We start from the raw sequence: 18614 nt of genomic DNA, 5'->3' as shown, positions 1-18614 counted from the left end.
TATATATATATATATATATATATAAATATATGTGTGTGTGTGTGTATAATTGTCTATTATTTTTTTTACAAATAATTTTTTGTAACTCAACCAGAAAGTAACAATTCATAAGACTGGTCATAACAATGTCATAAAACTTTTATATTGTAGTTATTTACAATACTGCAAAACTCTACTTCTATGCAATATGTGATTTGAGGGTTTGATCGAGCTGTTTTATCTCAATGCATCTTTGACCTGTGAGATCATTACACGATTGCATGATCTGTCTGCGTTTGTTTCCATTACATATTGCATGTCTATTTTGGGTCTCAAAGAAAACGGATTACATGTCTATGTCACACAAATACGTGTTTGTACGGAAGTGGGTCGGAGGGCCTGAGACTGTGCCGTTGTGATAGAGGACACTTCTACAGAAACAGTGAAAGCAGCAGTCCGAGCGAGAGAGAGAGAGAGATCCCAGTTGTGTGTGGCGTTCGTTCTGCAGGTCCGGCTGTATGGAGATTGTGGTTGGGCTGTCTGTCCCCCTCCTCCCTCCACCAGCGCTTATGTAAAGGAACAGCACAGCCGGGGCAAGCAGGAGCTATTTATAGCACAGCACTGCAGAGCACTCACTGGTGGAGGGCGTCACGTGTGTGTGCGCCACCGAATCAAAGGGAGTATCCCGCCAGTGCACGTAAACAAAGGAAGGTCAGAAAGAGAAGGTGAGGCGCAGAAAGGGCCTGTGTGTGTGGGTGTGTGTGTGGTTATACATATCAGAACCTCATAAGTGCTTAAAGTGAATAAACATTCACTGAGATACAGTGGCTCTCTCTCTCTCTCTCTCTCTCTCTCTTCCTTCCTTCCTCTCGCTCTTCTTTTTTCTGCCTTTTCTTACATAGATACTCAAACAAACACGCACACGTGCAGTTGATAAAAATAGCAACAGATTATGAATTACATTTTTAGCATTTCAGGTTTCTGTTTGGAGAGTTTGCCAGCATTTCGCTAAAAATAGAACAGCACAACCGCTCAAATCTATGAAAACCAATAGTGATTATTAAACCATCATCATGCTATTATATTGAATACAGCTTTTTAATATGATTTACAACAGACCGATATCTTGTGGCAAGTATGTTACTTCAATGTAAATTATTTTTCAAAGTTGTAAATAAAACAAAGTATAACTTATTGAAGTATGCTTTAGAAGAAAATAAGTCTTTCTACTTAGAATTTCACATTTAATTGAGTGTTGCTTGTTGATTCTTTGTAGGGCTGTGCGATATTGAAAAAAAAATGCGATCCAAGTAGCCTATTATTAAAATGATTCAGATATCGCACGCCGTTGCGATATGCATATCGCGATATTTGCGTTTTCAATATTTCGGTATTTTCGATATATCGTGCAGCCCTAATTCTTTGTAATTATTTGTGAAAGTTACTAGCAATTTATGTTTGAAAATTATTTCTACACAATTCTGTAAGTGTAGTAGGTTACTTTGAGGTTAAGGTCTACAATAAGGAATTTTTATTTTTTAAATTATGTAATTTGTTTCCCTCTTGTCTCACTGATGGAGGATTATTTTAGCAACATTTTTATTTTGTGAAAATATTTTTTAAACAGTTTTGCTAGAAAACAATGACATGATGTGACTCATTACTGATTTGGTTATTATTTTCAATGAATTCAAACTAAAGACTAAATTAATTAACATTGCAAAGAATATAAAAGTTATTAATTATCATTTGTATTCTTATTATATTTTAATTTATTTAGGCTACATGTATGCATTTGACATGCAAAACTTTACTTTTTTTTTTTTTTTTTAGTTTGTGCATTTTCATGATCATGCATTGCTAGCACCTACAGGAATTTATACTTTTCATTAATAGTTCGGGCTTTCTATGAAAGTGCAATTAAATCATTGCAACAAGTGAAAAGCAATACTCCGATATACAGTGGTGTGAAAAAGGTTTGGCCCCCTTCTTGTTTTTTTAATTTTTTTCATATTGGTCACACTTAACTCTTTTTAACGTCAAGCAATTCTCTGCTATATGCGTCGAACTAAAACTTTGACCTTTTGCAACGTTTTGATTTAAGTAGCCTATTATTAAAATGATTCAGATATCGCACGCCCTTGCGATATGCATATCGCGATATTTGCGTTTTCAATATTTCGGTATTTTCGATATATCGTGCAGCCCTAATTCTTTGTAATTATTTGTGAAATTTACTAGCAATTTATGTTTGAAAATTATTTCTACACAATTCTGTAAGTGTAGTAGGTTACTTTGAGGTTAAGGTCTACAATAAGGAATTGTTATTTTTTAAATTATGTAATTTGTTTCCCTCTGGTCTCACCGATAGAATAATTATTCAAGCAACATTTTTATTTTGTGAAAATATTTTTTAAACAGTTTTGCTAGAAAACAATGACATGATGTGACTCATTACTGATTTGTTTATAATTTTCAATGAATTCAAACTAAAGACTAAATTAATTAACATTGCAAAGAATATAAAAGTTATTAATTATCATTTGTATTCTTATTATATTTTAATTTATTTAGGCTACATGTATGCATTTGACATGCAAAACTTTACTTTTTTTTTTTTTTTTTAGTTTGTGCATTTTCATGATCATGCATTGCTAGCACCTACAGGAATTTATACTTTTCATTAATAGTTCGGGCTTTCTATGAAAGTGCAATTAAATCATTGCAACAAGTGAAAAGCAATACTCCGATATACAGTGGTGTGAAAAAGGTTTGGCCCCCTTCTTGTTTTTTTAATTTTTTTCATATTGGTCACACTTAAAAGATTCAGATCATCAAACAAATTTTGCAAGTCCTCAAGTCCTAATGGTTTCAATTATGGCAAGTCGTCCAGGTCCTGAAGCTGCAAAGCAGCCCCAGATCATCACCACCATGTTACCATGTTTGACTGTTGGTATAATGTTCTTTTTATGAAATGCTGTGTTGGTTTTACTCCAGATGAAACGGGACACACACCTTCCAAAAGTTCAACTTTTGTCTCATCAGTCCACAGAATATTTGCCCAAAAGTCTTGGGGATAATCAAGATATTTTTTGGCAAATGAGAGACGAGCCTTTGTGTTCTTTTTGGTCAGCAGTGGCTTTTGCCTTGGAACTCTCCCATGGATGCCGTTTTTGCCCAGTCTCTTTCTTATTGTTGAATCATGAACACTGACCTTAATTGAGGCAAGTGAGGCCTGCAGTTCTTTAGATGTTGTTCTGGGTTCTTTTATGACCTCTTGGATGAGTCGTCGTTGTGCTCTTGGAGTAATTTTGGTTGGCCGGCAACTCCTGGGAAGGTTCACCATTGTTCCAAGTTTTCTCAATTTGTGGATAATGGCTCTGACCATGGTTCGCTGGAGTCCCAAAGCCTTAGAAATGGCTTTATAATCCTTTCCAGACTGATACATGTCAACTGTTTTGATTCTCATCTGTTCTTGAATTTCTTTAGATCGCGGCATGAAGTGTTGCTCTTTAAGCATGCTTCACGTTGTCAGACAGGTTCCATTTAAGTGAATTCTTGATTCAACAGCTCTGGCAGTAATCAGGCCTGCGTGTGGCTAGTGAAATTTAGCTCGGCTTTCTAAAATAATGTGGTTAATCACAGTTCTTTCATGATTTAACAGGAGGGGGCAATAAATTTTTCACGCAGGGCCACGTAGGTTTGGACAACTTTTTTCCCTTAATAAATGAAATCATCATTTAAAAACTGCATTTTGTATTTACTTGCATTATCTTTGTGTAATATTTAAATTTGTTTGATGATCTGAAACATTAAAGTGTGACAAACATGCAAACAAATAAGAAATCAGGAAGGGGGCCAACACTTTTTCACACCACTGTATGTATGCATGCATGCATGAGCATTAAACTGAAACCTGATCCTGGGCCTAAGCGAGACCCTGTGATCTGACCCGACCGGTAATGTCAAATTTGCCTTTTTTAATTTCGTGCCTGCAGACCCAGATGCAGGGATTCTCACAGCTCAGACTTAAAAATGTAGAGTGTGTGGGTGTATGCAGAATGAGTTGCATTAAAGTTAAAACAAACATTTATTAATATTTATTTTCAAGAATTACAAGTCCAAACCTAATGCAAACTAGATTTTTTTTTTTTGTGAAAGTTTTTCCATTCTTGTCAGACTCTGATCAGACAGTCCTCTTTCTATCAACATGTTCAACATTCAACATTTTCTGTAACTTTAAAAGTTTTGTGGATTAGAAGAGGTTTTGTATATAACAGGAGAAATGCAAGCTCCAAATAGCTTTCTCGGTCTAATTCAGTGGTGTAAGAAACCTAGCACCTTTAAGCATGCTTCACGTTGTCAGACAGGTTCCATTTAAGTGAATTCTTGATTCAACAGCTCTGGCAGTAATCAGGCCTGCGTGTGGCTAGTGAAATTTAGCTCGGCTTTCTAAAATAATGTGGTTAATCACAGTTCTTTCATGATTTAACAGGAGGGGGCAATAAATTTTTCACGCAGGGCCACGTAGGTTTGGACAACTTTTTTCCCTTAATAAATGAAATCATCATTTAAAAACTGCATTTTGTATTTACTTGCATTATCTTTGTGTAATATTTAAATTTGTTTGATGATCTGAAACATTAAAGTGTGACAAACATGCAAACAAATAAGAAATCAGGAAGGGGGCCAACACTTTTTCACACCACTGTATGTATGCATGCATGCATGAGCATTAAACTGAAACCTGATCCTGGGCCTAAGCGAGACCCTGTGATCTGACCCGACCGGTAATGTCAAATTTGCCTTTTTTAATTTCGTGCCTGCAGACCCAGATGCAGGGATTCTCACAGCTCAGACTTAAAAATGTAGAGTGTGTGGGTGTATGCAGAATGAGTTGCATTAAAGTTAAAACAAACATTTATTAATATTTATTTTCAAGAATTACAAGTCCAAACCTAATGCAAACTAGATTTTTTTTTTTTGTGAAAGTTTTTCCATTCTTGTCAGACTCTGATCAGACAGTCCTCTTTCTATCAACATGTTCAACATTCAACATTTTCTGTAACTTTAAAAGTTTTGTGGATTAGAAGAGGTTTTGTATATAACAGGAGAAATGCAAGCTCCAAATAGCTTTCTCGGTCTAATTCAGTGGTGTAAGAAACCTAGCACCGATACCCACAGCTGCAGAGCCATTGCACTCAACAGGACATGTGAAACGTGTTCAAACATTCCCATATTGTTCAGTGTGTGTGAACTGGATTTACTGGTTTTGGAATAGCTCCAGGGACAATTTCCCTGTTTTCTGGTCTAGAATCCACCTTGTGTTCCTAAACAGTGTACGAAGCGCCCTTCGAGTACAATCTGGGCTTGATTATCTTATCTTATCTTATCTTATCTGTGGTACTGAACTTTCTCCAGACTCTGAAAAACCACGATGATAAATCGGATTAACAGCGTGAGAGATATTATTTTCAGCATAAGAGCAACCAAGGGAGATAAAAAAAAAAAAAGTAAATAAACACACACACAAGTTCAAAGAACTATTATAAAATGGATAATTTTATCTCTGAAATCTGATTGGTTAAGCCAATATGTTATTGTGCAAAATTTTAATGTCAAAAGATTCTACAGTATATATGTTATATAAAATTACTATATAATATTTTTTAGTTTAGCTTTACTATGTATGTTATGTAATATTATGCAAAAATGAGTTTGTTTAGTCGCCGAACTCGCCGTGCCATTTTTGTTATGCCTAAATCAACCAGTGGAATTGGATTGTTCTTCTTCAACCTTTGTGTCAACACTGATCCTACGTACAGCGTTTAATATGTGCAAAATAGCACAAGACGGAGGTGGGGATTCGCTGCGCACATCTTGTCAATACTGTATGTATCCTTGATGGCAGATAGACAGCCTGTCCTGCATTTTTGCCACACAAACACCTCCTCAGCTCGCCCGATGCTGGTAAAGAGCTCGTTTTTATAGTCATGAGATGTATAGTCACTGTCTTTTTAGAGTGCTCTGCTCACATTGAGAGAGATCGTTTTGTTTGATTCTCAGAGAGATCACTGGATTGCAGTTAGGGAGGAGGACTTAAAACTCAATGAGGTTTAATACAGCCGAGCAGACATCTGTCCTCTAGAGGTGAACATTGGAAATGCATTAGCATGTTCGGTGAAATGTAGGTGTATATAGGGATGCATCAGTTTTATTGACGCTTTATGAATCAGCTCATGCCAAAGATGTGTTTGATACAGAAGAAGCATCTGCAGCTGACAAGCAGAAGTTGCTGTCACTCAGTGTTTTTATTATGAGTGGAGATCTAGTGCTGGATTTTGTGGTTTGTAATGCTTTGCTGACCGGTTGTTATCAGTTTTTAAAAGCAATAATGTTCAAATGATGAAGTGTTTTTGTTCCAGTCTGTTGTTTTTTTCCATGCATCACTGTCTGTTCTAATGAATCCACAAAACAAAATGTGAAGAAATACGTCTCTGCTCCTGATATAAAATACTGATGTACAATGCTCTGTTAGGTCAGATTAGAACCTGGACTCATCGGTCCCCACCACGTTTCTAAAAATAAAGTAACGAATCAGTGTCACCCAAGGTTTCATTTACAATATTAAAGATAATATAATCAGGTAAATATGAAAGACTTTTATTAGATCAGTAATTGGAATTGAATATTTAATGGCAAAAATTTAATATATTTATTGCACTAAAAATAATTTAGTTTTGTTTGTTTTTCTGTGGCATGTATTTCACCCAGAATATAATTTTAAATATTTAAAATAAGTCTCTTATGTGCGCCAAGGCTTTTTTTTATCATCAAAAAATGCATTAAAAACTGTGATATTGTGAAATATTATTACAATTTAAAATAATATATAATAAAATAATTAAATACATTTTAAAGTTGATTAAAATAAATCAACAGAATAAATAATATTTATTCCTGTGGTTTATACTGCTTGTAAAAGCCAAAAATGCTTTTTTTCTTCATGCTTTTCTTCATCTTTGTCTTTACAGCTTTCTTGACCGGATCGATGCAGTAAGACAAAGCGACTATACTCCAACAGACCAGGTACTGTTTCAGATTTTTCTAGATGAGAAACTGCATGTGAGACATTTATTTTCCAAAAACTGTTCTCCCCTAACACACTTTCACTCGATCGTTCTTCTTTCAGGACTTGCTTCGCTGCAGAGTGTTAACATCAGGGATTTTTGAGACGCGATTTCAAGTTGACAAAGTCAACTTTCAGTGAGTCCACGTCTAAGAAACGTATTAAAGATTATTGTACATTGGATATTACAGCCACTGCTGCCAACTAATTTTCAGGGGAAGTTGCAAAAGGAAGGTCGATTTGTTGCTAAAAGTTGATAAATGACGTTGTGATGTCATTGCGTGATGACGTCATTAAGTAATCATGACGCAAAATTGTGTCAAATCAAATCTCAGTAAAAAATATATTTTTATATGCTAATTTAGATTTGTTTGTAAAATAATATAAATGCATAATATAATGTTAAAATATAAATAACTTTTTATATATAACATTGAATTATTGAACTCTTTCACATTTTTGAACTATTACAAGTTTTTTTTTATTATCTAGTAAACTAGTGAAACTACACATTCGTAACAATTAGTTTTAAGCAGTGTGTTAGTAGTCAGTATGCTACACTCTAAGAAAAGAATTCACAGGTTTTTACCTGCATTTTAAATTTTAAATTTTGTGTTTCGGGTTAAAGGGTTACAACGGATAATGGATAACGGATAATGTCCTGGAAAATTACTAGAAGCCTACCTTTTCCATTTTTCTAGATATTTTTCTTACAGTGTACTAACTGATCAACAATCACAGGTACAACAAGGTGTATCATAAATGAACAATTATTAAATTATTATTATTATTATCAAATTGAACAATTGCAAATAGCAATAATTTAATTCACGTGATGTGTGTACTGCTAGGCATCTTTGGTTTCCTCTTTTTGTGAAATTTAGATGGAAAATGTGTGCCTTTTAATTAGAGCCCAACCGATATATCGTTTTGCCGATATTATCGGCCAATATGAGCCTGTCGCCAATATATCGGGGGATCTGGGGATCCCTTCAGCTCAAGGAATCCTCTCGAACGCGAATCGAGTGTACGTCTAGAGGCCCGCTTTCGAACAAGACCACCCCCAGTCAACACTTTCGCTTCAGTAAGGAGGTCTCTTGTTCAGGCAGCAGCATTCAAGCATTGTCTTATTCGACCGTAAGTGCCCTGCAAAGTGGACTTCACATGAAATTCCGCCATGATTCCAGTTCCAAGGGAACGTACACGTTACATTCAAAGGGCATTAAAGTGCACGAGATGTGAATTTATATTGTATTTATTTACAGATGTATATTATGTCACACTTCACACTTTCGTCTGTGTGTGAAGACAGTAGCGCAAATCCGTGAATGAATGGTCCGAAGTGAAATAAACTTCAAAGGAATAAATTTGAATAGAATTTAATTGAATTAAAGTTGAATAAACTTTAACTTTACGGTTCAGTGAACTGATGTCAGACTCATTTTGGATAATAAAGTTTATTGTTAAATGCTCTGCCTCCATTACATATCTTTGTCACGTCATTATAAGTGTTTGATCACCACATTTGAGTGATCATTGCAAAAAATGTGTTTATATATATTCTGTTTATGTATATACTGTATTCTATATATAGTACCAGTCAAATGTTTGGACCCTCGAATGGGAAAGGGTCCAAATTTTGACTGGTACTGTACTATAATATACACAAAGAATATCGGCCGATATATCGATATCGGCCTTTTTTACTCCCTAATATCGGTATCGGCCCCAAAAAACCCATATCGGTCGGGCTCTACTTTTTATTGTTTGAGTCACTCATCAAAAGTTGCTAAAAGTAGCCAAATAAAATTTAAAAATAGCTAAATTTGTTGCTAGGTGCTTTTGGAAGAAAAAGTTGCTAGGGTAGTCTGAAAAGTTGTTAAATTTAGCAACAAATTTGCTAAGTTGGCAACACTGATTACAGCAGATGTGCTCCTGTGTTTGTAAGTGTCGTGTCATGTCTTCATGTGTCCACTAGAGGGACACATTTCACATCCTACAGTCTCATGTCTCTGTTCTTCTCTTTCAGTATGTTTGATGTGGGAGGTCAGAGAGACGAAAGGAGAAAATGGATTCAGTGTTTTAATGGTAAATTGAGTGTGTGAATGAATCCTTGTGAGACGCATGCATGTTAAACAAGTTTGATGTGTGGTCATTAACAATTGCATCTCATATACTTTAAAGTGACAGTTCATCCAAAACTGAAATCCGTGTCATCATTTACTCAGCCTCATGTCATTTCAAACCTGTGCGAGTTTCTTCTGCTGAACACAAAAGAAGATAAAAGCCATTGACTTTCATAATATCTTTTTCCATACTATGGAAGTCGATGGCTACCGTCAACTGTTTGGTAACCAACATTCTTCAGAATATCTTATTTTGTGAAGAAGAAAGAAATGACATTAGGGTGAAAACATTTTTGGGTAAACTATCCCTTTAAGAACATATCAGAAAACACACTGATTCCACACATACGTGGTGCTGATTTGCAGACGTCACAGCGATCATCTTTGTGGTAGCAAGCAGCAGCTATAACATGGTCTTAAGGGAAGACAACAACACAAACAGACTACGGGAAGCACTTGCTCTTTTTCACAGTATCTGGAACAACAGGTGATGCCTTTATTTTCTTATTCATAACATATAACTTGTTTTTGAGTGTAAGTGCAAGCTTTACTGACCCCCGTCTCTGTCGTGTCTTTATTTCTTCTTTTCACAGATGGTTACGGACAATTTCTGTCATATTGTTCCTAAACAAACAAGACATGCTGGCAGAGAAAGTATTAGCTGGGAAATCCAAAATTGAAGATTATTTCCCTGAATATGCTTCTTACACCTTACCTGATAAAGGTTAGGCTTTTCACCCAGACACACACCGATCAAGACCCAGTAGTTCTCAAATACTGTAGTCGTAAAGTTTTAGTTGTTCGTTGATAAATAATTAGCATGCTCTGTTTTTCAGCTAAAGGAAATATGAAAGTTCTGTCATAAAAAAGGTGCACAAGCTCAATAAATGTGTCATAAAAGTAGTCCATATGACTTGTGCAGTGGATCTGTTTGAGTTGTTGAGTTGAACCGGAGATTCAGATTGGTCAAATCCAGGATCATTTAGTTTTGTGAACTGGATTCATGTGCAGGTCAGTGTCAGCTTCCCTGTATGTTAATCTGTCGAGCCTTTATTATCTTTCAGTAACTCCTGAACCCGGTGAAGACCCCAGAGTGACGAGAGTCAAGTATTTCATTCGTGACGAGTTTTTGGTTAGTATTGTCTTTTTGAAATACACAGATTAAACACAGCAACTAATGCAGTCAGATTTTAGACTGCTTCATTTTGTTGTGATCCTTTTCTCTTATGAAACGATGGAGGAAAACCCTGTTGATGGGTAATTTGTAGACTAGATATAGACCTACATTTACTCTAAGTAAACCAATAATTGGCGCCATCCTGTGGCTCTCTAAAAAATACATATTTACCATGTACTTCATTTTCAGTATTAAAGGGATAGTTCACCCAAAAATTTAAATTCTGTCATTAATTACTCGCCCTCATGTCATTCCAAACCCGTTAAGACCTTCGTTCATTTTCGGAACACAAATTAAGATATTTTTGATGAAATCCGAGAGCTTTCTGACCCTGCATAGACTGCAAGGGAACTACCACGTTCAAGGCCCAGTGATTTTTATGAGGCTACGAGAATAATTTTTGAGTGCTAAGAAAACAGAAATAACGACTTTATTCAACTATTACACTCAATTCAGACTTTAAAGACTAAGTATAATTTCCCTGGAGATTCGGTGGAATATTGGCTGGTTGTTTTCTTCAAGACACTGTAATTTAAACCTTGTTTAGCCTTTAAAAAAAGGCATACCTTTTTTTTTTTCCTTCTGTCTCATAGCACATTTCCAGAAGAATCCGTTTAAGATATATATTTATGTTTCTTAAATGAATTTTAACTACACAATGTAATTATTCATCAAAAAATGCTTGTAATCATTTGAAATCCCTAATTTTCACCGTCTTTTCACAGAGGATCAGTACAGAAAGCGGAGACGGCCGTCACTACTGTTACCCCCATTTCACATGTGCAGTGGACACGGAAAACATCCGCCGGGTCTTCAACGACTGCCGAGACATCATCCAGATAATGCACCTGCGGCAGATTGAACTCTTGTGATCTCACTTCGGCTCTTTATGAACGTGTCTCCACCTCATAACTCACGAGGCCGAAACCGCAGACACATACTACTGACGTTTGGCGCAACACCCTTCGGTTTTTAGGCATTTTATTTTAACTCATGATTCGGGGACTTTTTCCCCCCACGTTTTTATTTGGATCGCCTTTATTTTTGCCATTCCATGAAGCCTCTGGCTACCTCCTTATTTTTTTATTCAAATAAAAAATATCATCGTGTATATATGTATACATGCTGGCGCCTGCCAGATTATGAAGATCGCATCACCTTGTGACCTCCAGGAGTCCTAGTCTCGCACCTCGAACCTTGATCTTCTGGCCTACAGGGCTCTCTGCTGCTCTTTCTTTTTCCGAACACTGAAGATCGCTCGCGGACAGAAGCGGGGACGGGGTGGCGGGCCGGGGGTTGTCGAACACTGGGAATGCGAAGTGAAGTAATGCACTTTTCCATCAGGTTTTGACTGACGTTTTTCTTTACAAAGATGGACACACAATGTAGCATCACATCATGAATTTCTGTCCCACTTAAGGCTGTGGACAGGTCAGAGAATGGTGGGAGTGACCATGCCCCTTTTATGTGAAAGAGGCGGAGCCTTTGAAACGAGGAGGAGGGGCTCTGTGAAGAGGCGGAGCCTTTGAAATGAGGAGGAGGAGGGGCTACGGGAACATTGCTGAAGCCTCGGTTTGGTTTTGGGAACATGATGGCAAAACATCTGCGAAAAGAATCGCCCCATTTCTTCTTTTAGTTTCTTAACTTGTACAGACTGTGCAAGGGTGATTTTTTTTCTTTCCTGTTCAGACTATAAAATGTTTTATTATTTTGTACAACTTTATTGAAAGAGTAAAAAAATCTACTTGTAGATCTTTGTGCCTTGATTATGGCTGTACCTGTAAATGAAGCTGATACATATGTTTTTGACTGCGCTGTCCAGCTTGATGTCACCCCTGTCGGCAGAAGGGACTGTGGATGGGGACCTACTCTGTAGAGTTTAGTTTATTTTTCGGTTATTTGTTTGTTTTTCTGCTTTGTTTATATAAAAAGAGAAAAAGTTATTTATAAAAAAAAAATATAGGAAAGAAAAATCTTAACCTGTATACATTATGCAAATTGACCCCCTTACCTGCGGTTATCATCGGACGAAACAGCACCATGCCTTTCTTCTGGTTTTTGTTTTCCATTTAAGTCTCAGCTTTAAAAAAAAAAAGTTGAAGTGTCCAAAATCACAACCTGGTGTTGTTTTCAAAGACCTTTTTGGATATGAAGTATGTCTGAGAAATATATCCACGTTTGTGTCTGTGAGTGCGTACGTGTTCACGTACAGGAGACAAACATTGAGCCACAGACGCATGACATTTGTGTTGTGTGTGTGTGTGTGTGTGTGCACTCTTTTATAAATGTGCGTACATGTAAATTTATAGGTCTATATAAATATATATGTACAATTCTACATGTTTAATTATGTGTGTTGGCATATACATACTTTAGTATGTATACAGTGAAGATGTGTACTTACACACATAGGTAAGCATGTCTAGAGTGAAATGAATAAATGAGAGTGCAATATTGAAAGCAAGTGTGCGTGTCCGACGATTTTCACCATACAGACTGAAAGTTGTTTTTTTTAAACTATCATTTCTTTAATATCAATGTTATGTGATATCAGTTTATAATTAGACAGAAGTCTGATTTATAATACACGCATCCAAATATACTCTTATTTTGTAAAGCAGAACTTCAAGACGTTTTTATATTTATTAAAAAAACATTATTTTATCTGCTGAACACCCTTGGAAGTCCTAATTTATTTTGCTTTTACCAAAACTTTTCAAACCATGTGATCCACCAAAACAATACAAATTATGTTACACATGCAAATTTTGGTTGACACAAAATTTGTATTTGTATTTAAAGTTCAAACACATTTTATATATATATATATATTAGTACTCCAGTAAATCGCAAAACTTTTTAAATCTGTAAATACTATGTGCTTAAAGTCATGTTGCACAAGAAATACTTTTTAAAATAAATCTTCTCGAGTCATTAAAAGTCATTAAATAGATTTTGTGTTATGGTTCTTAAGTCAAGTGCTTAAGTTGCTTTGTCAGTCTACAAAACCCCATACATTCACATTGCATCACTAAAATGCTGACCACACTGAATAGTCTTCAGTGCAGGATGACATATTCAAGATTTCTGATACATTAACATAGACCTCTGATTCAACAAGCCACAGTGCATTACACCAAAGAACAGCATATGCAATCAACTTGACAGAAAAAGTTGGTTTGGCTTTTTAGATGTTGAAAAACACTCAAATATATATATGCATTGCTGAGGTACATTAATTCCATACAGCATATAAATTACATTCAGATAAAATCTTATTTTTTGAGTCCAAATTTGGATTTCTTTTTTCTTGAAGTATTTCTTAGTACAGGGATTCTCAGTAGGTCCAATTTCCTTCAGAGTTTAGGTCCAACCCTAATCAAACACACCTGAACAAGCTAATCAAGGTCTTCAGGATTACTAGAAAGTTACAGAAAAGTGAGTTTGATCAAGGTTGGAGCTAAAAGTGGACCTCGAGGGCCAGCACTGAGAACCTCTGCTTTAGACCAAGGGACTAGACCAAAGGTGTCCAAACCTGTTCCCGAAGAGCCACTGTCCTGCAGAGTTTACCTACAATACTAATTAAACACATCGGAACCACCTAATCTTCAGCAGGTCTTCAGACTTACTGGAAACTTCCAGGCAACTGTGTTGGAGCTGGTTGAAGATCATCTCTGAAGGACGTTGGTTCTCCAGGACCAGGATTCATGTTGTGTCAGACTTGCTGTTCTGAAGCACAGCTGTACATTTGCTCACAGGAACTCTAGTAATTAGAAAGTCTTCATTAGGTACAGTAGGATATAAAGGAGTTTGGCAAGTGAATCTTTTGCCTCAACATGGAATGATCTGCTGTTAGCAGAAGCTTTACGATTGAATTACGCTCCTAGATTGCAAGATTTTACAGAAGCGTTCCCATTTAAGACTAGGCCTACGTGTATGTCCTGATTTTGCATGCTGGAAACAAGCATCTATCCTGAGTGGTTTCCTCGCGATTACTGCTTCTCAAATGGCTTCTTCTTGCTGATCTGAAGAGTGACTTGTCCGGTGGGCGTGTAGTTGCAGGTTTGTGCAGAAACCTGCGTTTTGAAGCTCTGCAGACCTCCCTCCTTTCCTCTTTGGACCTCGGAGCAGTACGTCGGCTGGACTTCAAGCCTCGCAAAGCTACTGGTATGGCATGAATAGTTGGATGAAGGTTCTCCCGTCACATGAATGGGTATGGTCTTCTCTCGCCTTGCCTGAGAGCTGCCGCCCGCTGATGAACCTGGACTAAACATGCTGGAAATGTGTTCCTTGAAGGAGCCAAAGAATCCCATGCGAGGTTTTGCCGGTGGACGTACCACGTTCAACACAATGGGTTTGCCAACGACAGACTCGTTAATTTCTCTCTGCAACACTGAGATCTCACTTGGCTTCTCGACGGGGATGTGATGGTCTGTACTTCTGCCGAACGTTTCACCTGCCTGAGGGACGTAGTCCTCGAGATCTTCAAGAGTAAGAACTCGATTCCCATCAGTCAGCATTTTGCAATCTCGAGCATCAAGTTCGTCGTCTTCAGGCTCCACGACAATAGTTCCTTCATCTTCATCAGAGACACACGGCTCACTAATTTCTAATGTTGTCATATTGTCAATCCCTGAAGGTACTTCAGACACATTCTGTGCAGTTTCCTCTTCATCCGTACCAGAAGAAGCTTGCAGAGCCATTGCGGCACCCATTGCCTCTTCTACTAACTTGTTGTTGGAGTTATTAGTGTTTGGATTGCCAGGTGGTGACCGCTTGCTGGGGGAAACGCCTCTTCGTCTTGGTAACTTGGGTGATTTGTTCACTTTATACTCTATTATCTCTTCGACTTCTACCCATCTTGGGTTCCTGGCCGTGGCACCCTCCGTCTCTGGAACATACAGTGTCGGTACAGTCTTCCTGGCCAGGGTCCGTCTCTGTCTGGGCGGTTCGGGTGTGGACATCTCTGAGCGGTGAGCTCCCATGGGCGATGGACGCGGCGATGCATGCCGTTTCATACGGGTGTTCTTCACCACTGTGGTGATGGTCTCCTCACTAGAAGTGGGAAAAGCACATTAAAAGCACATCAGCTTCAGGCTGGTAAGATTTTTATAGTGCTTTTGAAAGAAGTCTTTTATGTTCACCAAGGCTGCATTTATTTGATCAAAAATACAGTAAAAACAGTGATACTGAGAAACATTGATTAAATTAAATGGTTTTCTGTGTTAATGTATTTTAATGTATTCATGTAATGGAAAGCTGTATTTTCAGCATCATTACTCCAGTCTTCAGTGTTACATGATCCTTCAGAAATCATCCTAATATGCTGATTTGCTTTTTAAGAAATATGTTTTTAGGATTCTGTGATGAATAGAAAGTTCAAAACAACAGCATTTAATTAAAATATATTGTGTAACAATGTGTGACTTATGCCGAGTTCACACTGCACGATTTTCAAACTCGTCGGATCGCCCTTGTTTTCACACTGCGTGACTATCTGGGGTAGCATTCAGTTGCTGCTGTGTTCACATTGCACGATGGATCGGCGACGGGGTTTCACATCGCATGACTTCACAATGGGAAGAATCGCCGACAGCTCTGTCTGGTGCAGGGTTGCCAGGTTTTCGCTACAAAACCCGCCCAATTACTACTCAAAACTTGCCTGAAAATAGCCCAATAGCCCAGGCTTTCGAGGGGGTCCCCCAGTAAAAATCGCGTTCAGGGGGTAAAATAAAATTTTTTTTTGGCGGGGTTCTCCTGGTACAATTCACATTCCAGGGCCTAAATATCACGTTACTGGGGTCGCTTCAACCTGCTGACATAAAAAAACAACCGGCGGTAATCGTGGATTTGGCAACACTTGTCCGCAAACTACGTTTCATATAACTTCCCGCTGCCATTTCACACAGGTGATTGTGAAATGCATCGTGTCGCCGATTCCCTCAGATCGCGTCTTTGATAATTCACACTGCGTGATTGTCACTTGCGTGAACGAGCGCCGATTTGCCTCCGATTTCGGGCATTAGTCGGCGATTTTGCAAAACCTGTCGGCGAGTTGGGAAGAATCGCCGACAGCTCTGTCTGGTGCAGGGTTGCCAGGTTTTCGCTACAAAACCCGCCCAATTACTACTCAAAACTTGCCTGAAAATAGCCCAATAGCCCAGGCTTTCGAGGGGGTCCCCCAGTAAAAATCGCGTTCAGGGGGTAAAATAAAATTTTTTTTTGGCGGGGTTCTCCTGGTACAATTCACATTCCAGGGCCTAAATATCACGTTACTGGGGTCGCTTCAACCTGCTGACATAAAAAAACAACCGGCGGTAATCGTGGATTTGGCAACACTTGTCCGCAAACTACGTTTCATATAACTTCCCGCTGCCATTTCACACAGGTGATTGTGAAATGCATCGTGTCGCCGATTCCCTCAGATCGCGTCTTTGATAATTCACACTGCGTGATTGTCACTTGCGTGAACGAGCGCCGATTTGCCTCCGATTTCGGGCATTAGTCGGCGATTTTGCAAAACCTGTCGGCGAGTGAAAAATCGGGCTAAAATCGTGCAGTGTGAACTCGGCATTACTGTCACTTTTGATCAATGTAATGTGTCTTTACTGAATAAAATTATAAATTTTTGAACAGTAGTGTATTCAATTTGTGCTTATGTGTGTGTATATGAGACTTACATAATTATGGTTTTCTTCGGCATTTTCGTCTCTTGTTCCGTTACTAGTTGGGAAAAAATAAAAATTGTTAAACATCTTTTTTTTTTTTTTTTTTTTTTTTTAACCAAATGTATTTTCAGTTATCAAATTTCAGTTAATTCATTGAATTTGACGTACAAACATGATGCTGAAATATGAAAAATACATTCAATCAGTTGTCTCATTTCTATATTTCCACATTTTAAATATGAGAATGTATATTAAAAAATACACCTTTTTTCTGGACCTGATCATTTCTAAAACCATCTTGCATAGTATTGTTTCGTATACCCTTTATTAAAACCAATAAATATTGTATCAGGATGTGTCCCTTTTTTTAAATCCGTTTTGAGTTTTCAAGAAGTAAAGTCATAACAGATGGGAATGTTTTTTTAACTGGGTGGCATATGAGTTTCGACAGGCATCTCTTTTACCTTCTATACTGATGGCCTGATCTGCTCTACGTTCTCCTGCCATTGCCACAGCAGGAGTGATCAGCTGCGCCGCACACCTGGCACTGCCCAGACGGTTCGACAGCTGCAAATGGACAATATGATGATCACTGACTTATTTCCTCAGGGTTGGCGTAAAGTAAGAACTGAAATGACTAAAGAAAGAATCTCCATACCTCACACTCATAGTGTCCAAGGTCTCGTTCTCCAGGGTTCTTGATAACTAGAACCAACACTCCACTGCGCGGTTCACTGTATGTCTGAAACTTCTCCAGGTCTGTCAGTAGTTTACCATCCTTAAACCATCTGTCCAGGGAAATGGCATAGTTTAATACTAACTCAATTCATTTTGTCATTGAAGCAGATAACGCAAGGAAAGCTGTGTTGGGTTTTTGGAAGTTATTTATGGAACGGCTTGATTTGAATATTATTATATGAATCAACCAGATCTTCTGGGTCATTTTGACTCAATATTTAAACATGGAAATAACATAAATGATAGTATAAACGAAGTAACTACCTTATCTTGGGACTTGGAGCGCTCTGGATGGTGCAGGTGAACTGAGCATCTTCTCCTGGATAAAGTGTGGATTTCCGGATCTTATTCACAAAACGTGGAGGTACTGCAAAAGGAATAAAAATGAGCTGGAATTTAAACCTAACAGCATTAAAATTCATCAAACATCAGCATATTTAAATGAAATGTAAACTTTAATAAATTTTATTATATTAAAATGTTAAATTAAATGTTACATTAAATTAATTATTAAATTCTTATAAAATGAAATAATTATGATTAAAATCTTTTCACAATGGAGATGGAGTGAAACCCGCTTTACTAAGTTGGATACATCAGGTTGCTCACTCACCCTGCACAGTGATTTTGCCTAGTGTGCTGGCGTTACCCGCAGAGCTGGTGGCAAAGCACATGTACTGGCCTGAGTCGTCTGCCGTCATGTTGTCCAAAATCAGTGTGCAAGAGCCGTCTGGGTCCTCAATGATGATGTGATGAGGATCCGCTTCTACGGCACGCCCGTCTGTTTGTGAATCAGA

General features: G+C 37.6%; 2 protein-coding genes across 13 annotated transcripts in view; one reads left to right on the top strand and one right to left on the bottom strand.

Annotated features, from left to right (window-relative positions):
* Nucleotides 1–13825, top strand: part of LOC107599686 (guanine nucleotide-binding protein G(olf) subunit alpha-like) — a 32945-nt gene extending 19120 nt beyond the window's left edge. For both annotated transcript variants that reach the window (XM_016291363.1, XM_016291364.1), the window contains exons 6-12: nucleotides 7014–7068; nucleotides 7172–7245; nucleotides 9138–9196; nucleotides 9601–9721; nucleotides 9828–9958; nucleotides 10299–10366; nucleotides 11137–13825. In XM_016291363.1, the coding sequence (XP_016146849.1) occupies nucleotides 7014–7068; nucleotides 7172–7245; nucleotides 9138–9196; nucleotides 9601–9721; nucleotides 9828–9958; nucleotides 10299–10366; nucleotides 11137–11283 (655 nt within the window). In that variant the 3' untranslated portion in view covers nucleotides 11284–13825. The remainder of the gene's footprint in view (nucleotides 1–7013; nucleotides 7069–7171; nucleotides 7246–9137; nucleotides 9197–9600; nucleotides 9722–9827; nucleotides 9959–10298; nucleotides 10367–11136) is intronic.
* Nucleotides 1–18614, bottom strand: part of LOC107599682 (obscurin-like) — a 61665-nt gene that overhangs the window by 2287 nt on the left and 40764 nt on the right. For 10 of the 11 annotated variants that reach the window (XM_016291352.1, XM_016291355.1, XM_016291358.1 and 7 more), the window contains 6 exons: nucleotides 18431–18598; nucleotides 18082–18184; nucleotides 17738–17867; nucleotides 17544–17646; nucleotides 17092–17134; nucleotides 13830–15466 (listed from right to left, as the gene is read on the bottom strand). In XM_016291352.1, the coding sequence (XP_016146838.1) occupies nucleotides 14404–15466; nucleotides 17092–17134; nucleotides 17544–17646; nucleotides 17738–17867; nucleotides 18082–18184; nucleotides 18431–18598 (1610 nt within the window). In that variant the 3' untranslated portion in view covers nucleotides 13830–14403. Of the gene's footprint in view, nucleotides 1–13829; nucleotides 15467–17091; nucleotides 17135–17543; nucleotides 17647–17737; nucleotides 17868–18081; nucleotides 18185–18430; nucleotides 18599–18614 lie in introns of those variants that run through there. The other variant, XR_001610691.1, reaches the window with a different exon arrangement.

Source organism: Sinocyclocheilus grahami, unplaced genomic scaffold (genome assembly GCF_001515645.1).
Source record: "Sinocyclocheilus grahami isolate Dianchi unplaced genomic scaffold, SAMN03320097.WGS_v1.1 scaffold270.1, whole genome shotgun sequence".
NCBI lineage: Eukaryota > Metazoa > Chordata > Actinopteri > Cypriniformes > Cyprinidae > Sinocyclocheilus > Sinocyclocheilus grahami.
This window is presented reverse-complemented; position numbering and strand designations above follow the sequence as displayed.